Genomic DNA, 13,200 nt, shown 5'->3' with positions numbered 1-13,200 from the left:
TGAGAATGCAAACTTGCTTAAGAGCATCATAACAAGCGATGAGGCGTAGATTTAAGACTCAGATATCGAAACGAAGGTGCAGTCGTCGTAGTGAGTGGGAAAAGGGTGTTCTCGTCGAACAAAGCAGGCATGAGTGGGCAAGAAAACCAAGAAGATGTTGGCCGTGTTTTTTGACCGCAAATGTATTGTCCATCCAGGGTTTGTACCATGTGGTCAGGGGGTGAACAATGAAGTCGGAATTATAGCGCGTTTGAAGGATGCTGTGCGCAGGAAGAGGCATGATTTGTGGGAAAACTAGACTTGAACGATACCCAACAATTCTGGACAAAATATTTTTTGGACGGAAAATAATTCAAAAACGCAATTTTTTCAGTGTTTGAAGATTTAACTATAATCATCAATATATTTGCAAATCTCCCGTTGACTAGCTTGCGTTTTTTGCTATTAACGCTTTTTCTATCGTCAAAACCATTTCCCATGGTTTTTTATGACAGTCTTTAGTGCTCCATGCGAGGGATGGAAAAAGTGTAAAAGAAAGATTTTGCTACTCATCTGAAGAGTGAACCAGTACTACCGATGTCTCCTTAAGAGTACCTTAAAATTTCCCAATGCTTAAAATTTTTCTCCAGGAACGTTGGAAATTTGTTGCATCAGGACAATGCGCCGGCTAGCGCGTCGTTACTAGTCCGCAACTGTCTGGCAAACCATAACATTCCCGTTGTGCCCCATCCACCATATTCTCCGGACCCAGCCCCAGCAGTCAGTTTCCTGTTTCCCAGACTTAATACAACGTTGGCAAGACATCATTTGCTAGCATAGGGGAGATTCAGGAGAATGCGGAAACAGACTTGCGCGCCATCCCAGAAAGTGCGTTCCAGGAGGCTTTCCTAAAATGTAAGAAACGATCGGCATGGTTCATTGCCATTAGAGAAGACTACTTTGAGGGGGGACAATGCTTAAAATGTCCAATAAGCAGTAAAGATCTTGCAGTAAAAGTTCTGTTTCTTTTTGAACACACCACCTAGCTTAGAACTAAACGCGCAAGACCGATGAAGTTTTATTTAGGGTGAGTGGACGCTTACATCCTTACGCTCAGCTCAGAAGTTGGTAAGAGTCGAGTGGAGTCGGGCCTTCGGCAATCAGAAGCGCCAAGACATGGCGAGTAGAATTTGTTTTAAGTGCAGAACCTGCAAAGTGCGGTGCTATTGCTTCGTGTCAGTAAAGAGAAATGCTATTACTGCGCCTACCTCGAAGATGGAGGTGACTTTGAGCTCGTACAGGAGAGGCAAGAAGAGGTAGGTGACGATGATTCCCACAAGCACGAAGACGGGTGTAGCCCACAACGTGTGAAAGCCGTGGCGGTAGTAATGCGGCACGAAGGCCACAATCCCCGCTGCTGTTATGCTGGACGCCAGCATAGAGAGCGCCAGTGGCAGCGCTCGTATGCTTCTGTTTCCTAGGAAGGCCTCGTCTCTGGTCGCCTGGACACCTCGCCTCCGCATCGACAGGTAGAGGCCGGTTCCTGAAAGAGCACGCAGTGGTGCGATAAGCATTCACAGAAAGGCCGCCTGCAGTGCCCTGCAAAAGCGCAGGCTTCTCAGAAAATGATTCTAGCTGCTAAGAGGAACAACTGAAAAGAACTTTACACTGCGCTAGTGCGAATTTTAGCGACAGTTGGGATGGCGCGATATGCGCACGGCATTGAGAACGTACGTAATTTTGAGCAAGAGTGTTTATGAGGAAGAGTCTGAAAAAATTATGCCGCTAGACACGTATTAGCACTCTAGTCAGTGCCGTGATGTCACGCCGGACGTCACTGTGTGGGAAGAATGACTGATTGGCATTCGGACCAATCATAGTGGCGTGCCAAGGACACCGGTGCCACAACAAGAACCTAGCAAAATCTTCTAGCATGTCCGAGAGCAACCACGGTCGCAGATATTCCACCGGTGGCAGCACCTGCCATGCCAGGGCAGTGGCGAACCGCTGCACCACAGCGCCAGGAGTGGTACGAGCCCTCCCATGGAGTTGGGAAAGTTAGGTAGGGAAAGACAAATTCTTAAAATGTGGATACGCCGTGCTTTCGCACTGATGATGATATGATTTTTCTGTGGCGCAATGACATATGTGGGCAAAAAGCGCAATGACAGAAATTTTTTTCCTTTGCTCAAGGTGGGGTCAAACACCCATTTCTCAAGCGTTTTACCCTAAAGAGGCCGAGCAGGAGAGGTAAGCGTGTGCCCATTTTATCACCCGTGCGTAACCGGCGGTGCTGGAGATCGAACCCCTCACCTCCCGCATGCGAGGTGGATGCTTGAACAACTAGGCCACCGCTGCGGTTATACTAATATTGTATACGAATATTGTAAACATTCTCATTTTTCTTCGAGAGAACAGGAAGCGGACGTGATAGAACCCTGATCGTGAGACTAAAACTAAATCGACTTCATACTATGCGCTCACCCTGGAACCGTGCTGGGTGTCTGTGGAGGTCCTTGCAAAGGCGCGTTGTAGCCACCGGAGAATGGCAAGGTTTGTAATTAACCTGGACTTGAACACAGAACAAGGAGAAACTAGTGCAGCGGAAGCCCGCTAACGAGTTAGTGTTAAGAGGGAAAGTAGAGGAATTCAAGATTTTGCTTCAGAACAGATATGTAACCTTAACTGAAGTTGAAGACCTTAACGTTCAAGCTACAAATGATGCTCTGACAGCCATCATTATGCAGTGCGCAGCAGATGTAAGCGGTAGGGTGGTTCGACAGGATACCGGAAAGCTCTCTCGTGGGATGAAAGATCCGATTAAGAAACGTGAAAGCATGAAAGCATCAAACCGCACAGACTGAATAGAACTGGCAAAGCTATTAAAGTTAATCACTAAGCGCAAGGCAGCGGACGTAAGGAAGTTTGATACGCATTGAATCGGGCATGGTCTAAAGAATGGATGTAGACTAAAAGCGATGAAGAGGAACTAGGCTTAGGCAAAAATAAGCTGTATGCGCTAATAGACGAAGAGTGAAACGTCAGTGCAACATGGAAGACATACTTAAAGTAGGCGAAGAGTTATACACAAATCTAAACAGTAGCCAATGTAATGAGTAATGAGTACAGAGCAATGGGTCATCCCGCTAGTAACGAAATAGGAAGTAAAGAAAGCCTTAGGAGCAATGCAAAGGGGGAAAGCAGCTGATCAGGATCAGACAACAACAGATCTCTTGAAGGATGGAGGGGAGGTTGTGCTAAAAAAACTAGCCACCCTCTGTACGCAATATCTTATGACCTCGATCGTACCAGAATCATAGAAGAACGCTGACAATATCTTAATTCATAAAAACGGAGACGTCAGGGACTTGAAAAATTACAGACCAATCAGCGTACTGTCCGTCGCCAACCGAGTATTTACTAAGGTAAACGCTAATAGAGCGAGGACAACCTTAGATTTCAATGGACCAAATGATCAGGCAGTCTCTCGTATAGGATACTCGACAATGGGCCATATTTACACCATCAATCATATGACAGAGAAATGTGCAGAATATAATGAACCCCTATATATAGCGTTCATAGATTACGAGACAGCATTTGACTCATTCAAAACCTGAGCAGTAATGCAGGCATTGGGAAACTAGGATGTATTGAATTTTTGAATTTTTAACATTTATTTATTCCGCACAAAAAGTCAAAAGGGAGGGTGGAAAAAAGCTGTTTTAACACAGCTTGACATCGCTCCATCCCCCAAAGGCAAAGGCAACAGTAACAGCTTGCATATATCCCGTCACAAGATTACAGAAAAAAAAGAATAAATACTGCATACAAGACTACAGGTTTCAAAGCCTAGAAGTTTACAAAGGCACCAAGCAAAGGACAATCATTTTTTTCCTTTTTTTAGAGGAAAAAAAAAGAAACATGAAAATGAAAGAATCGGACAAATATGCATGGAAGAGAGACATACATACGCAACGCATCTGTCTAATGCGAAAACACTAATAATTTTAATGAAATGAAAAATTTATCCACATTGATTATTTCTCTTGACATGACAAATGTTCACTATGACATGATAATATCAGTGAAATGCGGTTGTTTTTAAGCCTTTCCACATCCACGCCTTCCGAGTGGAAGCGGTTAAGAATGCTTGGCAGCGTGTGCGAAATTCTTTGTTGGCCATAGCATGTACACGAAAAAGGAATGTTCGAGGGTACCTGATGACAATAGGGATAGACGCTGTGTCTGCTCTCTAAATTTGCCTGTGTTAGGAATGTCTCAAGTTTCCCTTAATTGCTCGCTTGTAGCATCTAATTAACTTGAAGCTATATATGTCAGTAGCTTTTAATATATTGTTTTTGAGGAAAAGTGGTTGAGTGTGTTCCAAGTAAGGAACATTCTCAATTGCTCGTATTGCTTTCTTCTGCAATAGAATTAAGCTATGTATATTCTTTAATGTCATGTTTCCCCAAATCAGTGAGCAATAATCAAGCTGCGAATGGATTAATGAATTATAAAGAAGTTTTTTACGCCAGTTGGAAACGAGTGACGGCACCTATTTAAAATACCGGTAGCTTTTCGCACTTTCCCGTAGATGAGCCTTACGTGAAAATGCTCGATTATAACGGCTACACAGCTATGATAGTCCTTCGTAAAGTCAGCAATAAAATTCCAATAAAGAAGGGTGTCAGGCAGGGAGACACGATCGCGCGAATGCTATTCAACGCCTGTCTACAAGAGGTATTCAGAGGCCTAGATAGGGAACAGTTGAGGATATGATTTAATCAAGAATACCTTAGTAATCTGCGTTTGGCTGATGACATGGCCTCGCTAAGTCTCTCAGGAGAAGAACTGCAAAGCATGATCAATGTGTTAGGCGGGCAGAACAGAATAGGGGGTCTAACAATTAGTATTCACAAAACCAAAATAATCGCGAAGGGAAGAGGAGCGAGGTAGCGAGGTGCTGGAAGTGGTAATGGAGTACATCTAATTAGGGCAGGTAGTGACCGCAGATCGGAATCAAGAGAGCGAAAGAACTAGAAGAATAAGAATGGGGCGAAGCGCATAGGGCAAGTTCTTGCAGATCGTGAATGGGAATTTAGCAATATCCCTCAAGAGAAAAGTATACAACAGCTATATATTAGTGGTACTCACGGGGCAGAAACGTGGAGGCTAACGAAAAGGGTTTAGCGTAAGTAAAGGACAACGCAGCGAGATATGGAAAGAGAAATGATAGGTGATAGGGTCTGCAAAGAAAACAGGGGAGTAATATTTGATTCTTTATAAGGCGCTAGCCGTATGCATGTCTCACATAAAGATAGTAATATAGTACTCATAATGACTCCCTGAATTGAACGAATCACTCTTACGCCCTTCTTGTCACGGGTTGTGTAATAAATGTTGGATACACAGCTGTACCAATAACTTTGTAAAAAGACCTCAGATGCGGTGTGTATCCTCAGCTCAGTCGTCTGGACGTATTAGACAGCTTGTATTACTATTGAAAATTGCTTCAAGAATTGTTATGAGGCAGTTTACTGATGGGAGAGGCTCAAAAGTTCAACAAGTTTTCACTTTTCTTTTTAACCTTCACCCGCGCTTGCGAAAACACAGGGCACCCAGTCGTACTAGGGAAATATAAAAAGACGCTGAATGATTTGTTCCTTACTACGGTAGTATTCAGCACGCGAAACAACGCGCGCAGGGGTGCCGCATTCCGTTTGCCGGGAATTGAAGGAAGTGGGTCACTTGAGCCCCACTGCTCCACAAAAGTTAAGACACAAATTTTAGAGAAAAGGTGTTGCCAGGAACATTAGCTATTGGTCTAATCACCCGCTTTGTTATATTAGTTCCTCAGCATGGTTGTGTTCGCTCGTAGTTCCTGAGACTGCGAGGCAAGGAGTGAGCATTGGATGGAATGCTTAGACAAAGGGGGCCGGTCCTCGAGTCGGAGGTGTATGCCTGCGCCGACATGCATGCAGTGCTAGAAACGCGGTTTATTTTTTCCGAACGTGATACACATGCACGCTCCAATTGAAAGACTCTGCAAAATTTGCAGCAAAGCATTTTATGCTCGGCACAATGTCAGTCGCATTGCTGCTTAGCATTAGGTTGATCTCTGTGTGGCCCGTTTTGTTGTTTGCTCGGAGCAGTATAACCTTCACTTTTTAGAATTTTCTTGCAGAGAGTTATTATTTGATAATTTGGTGGACATTTTAGCAATTGATTTCTTCGTGAAAATATTTCACATCCAGTGCTAATTGTAATGTGAAATTTTCAACAAAGCCCAAGAGATTGACGGAGATAGAAATAGAGGAGATATCATCGGTGGATACAAGGAATAATAACGGACCCAATATGCTGCCCTGGGGAACGCCGGAGAGGAGCGGCTATAAATTAGATAACTTGTTGGTGTGAGCTAAAATTTGTTTTTGAAGCATTGGCGATGATTCAAGCAAGGATAAAGCGCTGATATCTACTAGGTCGCTGGATGCGTACTCCGGCTTTCCGAAGTGAGTGCAAGCGAAGCCATCGGAAGTTGGACGGCTTGTCCCGGAAGTCGGCCGTCTTCTGGGTATTTCGATGCAAAAAGTCGTGTTTTTCGTCCCTGCGTTTGAGGTTTTTTCATTGTCCTCGTGTAATATCTGTTGTTATACCAAATAAATGAGCAAGCTAAACGAGAGAAATGTGAGAATCGTTTGAAAAGTCCTGTAATATTAGAGAAACCGAGGAAAACAGGCATGATGGCTTCACCCTGCTGCGCTAAAGGGATACAGTACATATTGCAGTCGATCCCACTTAGAAGGGCCGTAGTTATAACGAACGCTCGCATATTACGAACGAAAGCGGTGCTACCATAAAAATATGTTTTAGGATAATGGTACTGCGCCTCAGATACAACAAATAACCCTGGTGGTGTAACTCGGTAAGAATGAACGAGCAGGCGCCGTGAACACGAGGCCCCAGAGTGGAAAAACGTAAGCTTTCGGTAAGCACGCAGGTGGAAGAGCGTCTCCGGGAGCCCGTGACGCCCTCCGGAAAGTACGTCGGAAGCGCATGCCTTGAAAGGTGACACCAACACTGATGAAAGCCACGGAAAGCTTCTGCGTTAACATTCTCATGTGCTTGAGGAGGAACGTCAGCGACCGGCAACGGCCCTTCATCATCGACAAGTCTTGTGCACTGCGATGCTTTGGGAGCTACGTTTTAGTACGCTACAAGCCGAACACAAAGGTCTGAATAACGCGTGACTCTTTGTTTTCATTGTTCTTGAACAGCGCAAGGGACAAGAGACGAGACAAGTGCGCTTGTCTCGTGCTTTGTCCCTTGCGCTGCTGAAGAACAGTGCCAACCTAACTTGCCCAAGCTTCGGCAGTATCTTTGTTTTCATGCGACGAGCGTGCAACCTAGCATAAGTTTGATTGGCGTGGTAGGCATTGCGCATGATTTTCTCACCGGGTGGCTTGTTGAGCTCGACCATGATAGAACGAAAAAAATACTCGAGAGTCATAATGCAGCAACGCACCGCGTGTTGCCTTCTTCAGCTGTAGTGACAACGTTATCGTCTCCAAATGCCAAGTGCAAGATCGGGCCACCAGGCATGGGTGTCATTCACACGCTCCAGATTCGTATCATCGGTGCACCATCCAGCTGATGCTGATAGCAGTACGCACACTAGAAGGCGATGTTCTGGATCAGATATCATTGTTCGCTGCTGTGAAAATGATTATGGTCATCTGATGAGACTGACTGTGGACTGTAGCAAACATTTGCATGCTTTATGGGGTAATTAGCGCCTGAGAACACTGTTGAATATCCGCGTGATTAGAAGTATGTGGTACCGACCTATGGAGGCTAACGAAAATTACACAGCGCAGCGAGCTATGGAAAGAAAAATGATAAGTGCAACGTTAAGAGACCCGAAGTGGCATAGTGGATGAGGGAACAAACGAGGGTTAATGAAATCGTAGTCGTAATCAAGAGTAAGAAATAGGCTTGGGCAGGGAATCTAATGCAAAGGCAAGGTATCCGTTAGTCCTTTAGGGTAACGGAGTGGATCCTAAAAGAAGGCAAGCGTAGCAGGGGGCGTCAGAGAGTTCGGTGGGCGGATGAGATTAAGAAATTTTCGAGGAGACGGTGGCCGCAGCTGGAAAAGGACAGGGTTAATTGTGTAGACATCGGAGAGGCATTTGCTCTGTAGTGGGCGTAGTCAGCGTGATGATGATCGATTTGTAGCAACGTGTTGTTGACGCACAGATGGTGGGGCATGATTTAGCTTGACGTAGCTTTGTTGGTGCGGATCATGACGCCGGCATCGCAGTGATACACTGACGAAGTCATTGCACGCGAATCACGAGTTCTGCCCGACTGCAGTGAATCTCATGACGAAGACGAGGGGGCCAATGTGCCACTAGCTGCCATAAACGTTTTAGGCATGGTTAGTTAGATCCTGTTCTTAAAGCAGCCATTCAATGCCAACTCAGCCGTCAGGTGGGAAAAATATTTCACGTGCCTCAAAGACTATGCACGCCTACTGAAGCAGTCCAAAAGGAAGTTCTTCCACGAGGATCTTCTGCACATAATGAACAAAAACCCCCAAAATTTATGGAATCTTCTTTCCGCGGTTAGTCATCATACCCACAACATATCAATTTCTAACTCGGATGGTTCAAATGTGCTGCCAGACGATCGATCCGATGTAATGAACTCGTGCTTTTCTTCAGCTTTTACCCATGAGCCGAAAGATAATACTCTCAGCTTTCCTGGTACCAGATTTTCACGGATTCCGCCCATTGTAGCCACAGTGGAAGGTATAGAAAATCTTATCGACAAGCTGAAATTATCAAGTAGCCCCGGTCCTGATAGCATTTCTGCCAAAATTCTTAAAGCCACCAAAGTCCCAACCAGCCGTATATTGCTGGTAATATTTGCCCAGTTCCTCGCTCAAAGCGCTCTTCCAACATATTGTAAAATTAGCGAAGTAGTTCCTGTAATTAAATGTGGAAACCGGTCTGATCCATCAAATTATCGCCCAATATCTTTAACATGCATCGCCTGCAAACTAATGGAACACATCATTTATTCTCAAGTTGCCGTACACCTTGATAACAACGCATTCTTCTTCGCTAATCAGCACGGTTTCCGCTCTGGTCTTTCTTGTCAGTCGCAGCTTTTTGAATTCACGACTGATCTTCATTTAAACCGTGATTCATTTTTTCAAACTGATGTTCTATTCTTAGACTTTTCTAAGGCTTTTGATCGTGTTCCTCACATGCGACTCATCTCTAAACATTCTTCTCGCACCATAGACCCATTAACCTTATCATGGATCAAATGCTTCCTCAACGCCCGCTTTCAGTTCACCGTCATAGGAGGTCAGTCTTCAGCCTCAACCAAGGTTCTTTCTGGCGTTCCACAGGGCTCAGTCCTTGGCCCGCTTCTTTTTCTCATCTATATTAACGACCTTCCTTTGTGGCATTTCATCAACAATACGTCTCTTCGCAGATGACTGTGTCCTCTACTGCCGAATTTCATCTCAAACCGACCAGGCCACGCTTCAGGATGACTTAATTTTAATAGATGACTGGTGCAACAAGTGGCTGATGCAGCTTAATATCTCAAAATGCAAGTTTATGCAAGTTTCGCGCAAACGCTCTAACATCACCCACGTGCACTCTTTAAACTCAGTCAATATTTCACAAGTACTAACTTATCGTTAACTCGGTATCCTAATCTCAAGCAATCTAAATTGGTCCGAGCATATAATTAAACTGGTCACTGAGTGCTCCAAAACATTGGGTTTTATTCGAAGAACATTATCGTTGTCGCCCCCGGCCGTCCGTAAACTGGCATATGAAACCTTCGTACGATCCAAACTCGATTACGCATGCGCAATCTGGTGTCCACATCACACTTATCTCATCAAGTCTTTAGAATGTGCGCAGAACCGCGCCGCTCGCTTCATATCTTCAAAATACGACTTCAAAATCAGTATCAGCAGTATAAAATCATCACTGGATCTCCCCTCATTGGTCTTTCGCCGCAAGATATCACGACTATGCCTCTTTCACAAGATATTCTATCATTTCACGCATCTGCGCCAATTTTTTCTTCACCCACCAGCACGTTCATCTCGACGCTTATTAAATAGCTTAAGTATACAGCGCCTGCATGGATCAACATCTGCTTTTAATAAGTCATTTCTACCAATTGCAATACAGGAATGGAATGAATTGCCAGATTCTACTGTCATGGAAAGTGACCCTGTCAAATTCAAAGACCGGTTACTGTCTGTCTTTGAACATTAAATCTCTCTATATTTCTTTTCGCGTCCTTAGTTTGATGTGCTTGAGCAACTCGTTGGTAAATCCCCTTCTCTACTCGACTTATTTTTTAAACTGTTTCAATTGTTTTCTCATTTGATGTTACTGATTGTATTCGTTGTCGTAATTGCCCTCATTGTATGTTTATATATAAGTTTTACTAGATTTGTTCTTTTTTTAGACCTATTTGGCTTTATTCTTGTATTGTCCTATGTACGTGCCTCCCCTTTATGTATTGCCCTGTAAAGGGTCCTTAAGGGGTCAATAAATGATGATGATGATGATGATGATGATGAAGCGTTTTAAATAAAATAGAGAAGCTAGAAGATTTTCTTTTATCTGATCCCCTTGTTTGCATCATTTCCGGAAACTTGGTTGCATGAAGTCATTCGTGATGACGAATTAGTTTCACCGAACTATCATCTGTACAGAAAAGATAGGGGTTATCGCGGTGGTGGCATTGCAGTCATAACAAAATCCTGTCTTCATGTAGCAGTTCTAGATCAAATCTTGGAACATGAAAGTCTCTTCTTTTTTCGTGCTCTCTGTATCGGGGGCTGATGACTCTTATGCATCAGTCGTATGATAATCTGCTGAGAATGAGAGGAAAAAGCTTTATAATAACAAGCAACTTTAATCTGCTCTTCTTAGTTAGAATTGTTTAAATTATAGCTCGTTGGTTTCTGGTGACTTGGCGATAGATATTCTGCACACTCTTGGCATCCAGCAGGTTGCTAATAATGATACCTTGGGAAATAATATTATGGATCTTCTGTTCCTGAGCGAAGTATTTTCTGGCGTGACAACAATGATGGAGGCTGGTATATCGGACCACAAGCTCATATCTTTTTGCTGAAAAGTTCCTGCGGAGAAGCACCAAAATCATAGAACAGTAAAAACAATTAGAGATTTCACTAAGGCAAATGACGTTGCGATCATAGATTATTTCGATACACATCTTCAAATAGCTCAGAATGTTGTTAAACTCTCATGGCAACGTTTTCAGGAGACTATAAAGAGCACTTTGTCCCTTTAGAAGCAGTTCGAAAAGAACGCTTGAATGCTTTTACAAATCGAGATATTATTCAGGCCAGGCGTAAAATAAAAAGTGAGAAAGAGCAACAAAAGCACGACCCCGCACACTGCGGAGCTGAAACAAGAATTGCTGATAAAGGTGAATTTGGCCAGAAATAAATTCTGTAGCTCGAATCTTAAAGAATTTATTTATAGCGATCCTAAAAAAGTTTTGGCTACAACTAAGCCAACGAAAACAACAGATAGAAAACATTAAAATAAATGGAATTGAAACAGAGGATGCGCACAACAAATTTGCTGAATACTTCAATGTTTTTTCTTCAAAGTGTGTTTTCAGAGCTTGATCAGTCTGAACTTTCCGGTACAAGTTGCCCGTCGGTAGATCATATTTTAATCGCTCGCGAAGGTGTCCTGCATTGCTTCTAATTATAAATATTAAAAATTCTGCTGGACCTGATAACATTGCAAATGCTTTATAACACGATATTCTGAACAGATATCTAAATTAGTAACTTTTTCAGTTATCTTTAAAATTAGGATCAATACCATTATATACAGACGAAAAGTGCGTTTTCTGCCGATACTCAAGAAAGGAGGAAGCCAAACTTTTTCAAATTACTGTCCTGTATCTATTACTAGCACGTGTTGCAAGCTATTGGAATACATTGTCGCTGGTTTCATACAAGAGTTCTTGAAAGATCACAGCATATTTTCACCTTTTCAGCACGGTTTCAGGTAAGGACTCTCCCCTATAACTCATCTCGTAACAACCATCCATGAGCTATCCCACATGATTGATCTGGGGAAATAGATGTGCTTTTTCTGAACTTTACGAAAGCTTTTCATAGAGTTCCCCGTACAGAGCCACTATATAAATGAGAAAGAATTGGACTTGCCCTTTGATATCATACTGTAGATTTGTGCTTATCTCAAAAATAGCGAACAGTTTGTTGAAATTCTAAATTGTACTTTCAGTACTTGTCAGGTATTTTTAATTTGTGTTAATGAATTAATATGTGTTGCACTGATGCCTTGTAGAAATTTTTGACTTGTGTTCCAATTGGGGAATGGAGCTCAATGCTGAAAAAACTGTACTTTTACGCTTAACAAGAAAAAAATCTCCCAGCAGATTTTCGTACCAGCTTGGAAACAGAACTGTCATCGAAGTCGGAAAATATAAATACCTTGGCGTTACTCTCAACAATAAGCTTACATAGCCAACACATGTCTCGGGTGAGGCATAGGCAACACATGCTCAGCTGCGCTTAAGAAATTGCGGTTCATAAAGAGGAAGCATAAACATTCGCCTGTAAGAACTAAAATGTTAGCCTACAATGCAATAGTGAGTTCTAAGTTAGAATATGCTTCTGAACTCTGGGACCCGCAAACTAAAAGGGACACTATGAAACTCGAGCGAGTACAGAGAAAATCTATGAGATTTATATACGGGAAATATGCCAGGAAGGATTCGCCGTCCTCATTAATATTACAAAACAGAATACAGGCACTAGAAACACGCCGAAAATTTAATCGTATTGTACTATTACATAATACCTTTTTTGGAAAAAAATAACATGACGGCACCACCTTCCGTATGCCGGCCGAGTACGAGGAGAACACGACCCGGTCATGAGTTCATGCTTGCGCCAATTTTCGCGAAAAGGAACGCTCAAAAGTACAGATTGTTCCCTCGAACGGTGAGGGAATGGAATTCATTTCCCATTGGTGTATTCCAGTCGAACGATTTCATGGCTACTTTGCCAAATCATTGTTGTGAAATTTGGCGCTGTTGACGCGTGATTCGTGCTTCTTTTTGTGCATTATTTTCATTTCATGTTACATCATATACGCTTGTCTCTGC

The 13,200-nt window shown here is 43.0% G+C and overlaps 1 protein-coding gene across 2 annotated transcripts in view; it reads right to left on the bottom strand.

Annotated features, from left to right (window-relative positions):
• LOC144105752 (sodium-coupled monocarboxylate transporter 2-like) overlaps positions 1-13,200 on the bottom strand; it is a 230,096-nt gene that overhangs the window by 132,591 nt on the left and 84,305 nt on the right. For both annotated transcript variants that reach the window (XM_077638865.1, XM_077638866.1), the window contains exon 2: positions 1,248-1,522. In XM_077638865.1, coding sequence (XP_077494991.1) covers positions 1,248-1,522 — 275 coding nt within the window. The remainder of the gene's footprint in view (positions 1-1,247; positions 1,523-13,200) is intronic.

The sequence above is a fragment of the Amblyomma americanum genome, chromosome 9 (genome assembly GCF_052857255.1).
Source record: "Amblyomma americanum isolate KBUSLIRL-KWMA chromosome 9, ASM5285725v1, whole genome shotgun sequence".
Lineage (NCBI taxonomy): Eukaryota > Metazoa > Arthropoda > Arachnida > Ixodida > Ixodidae > Amblyomma > Amblyomma americanum.
This window is presented reverse-complemented; position numbering and strand designations above follow the sequence as displayed.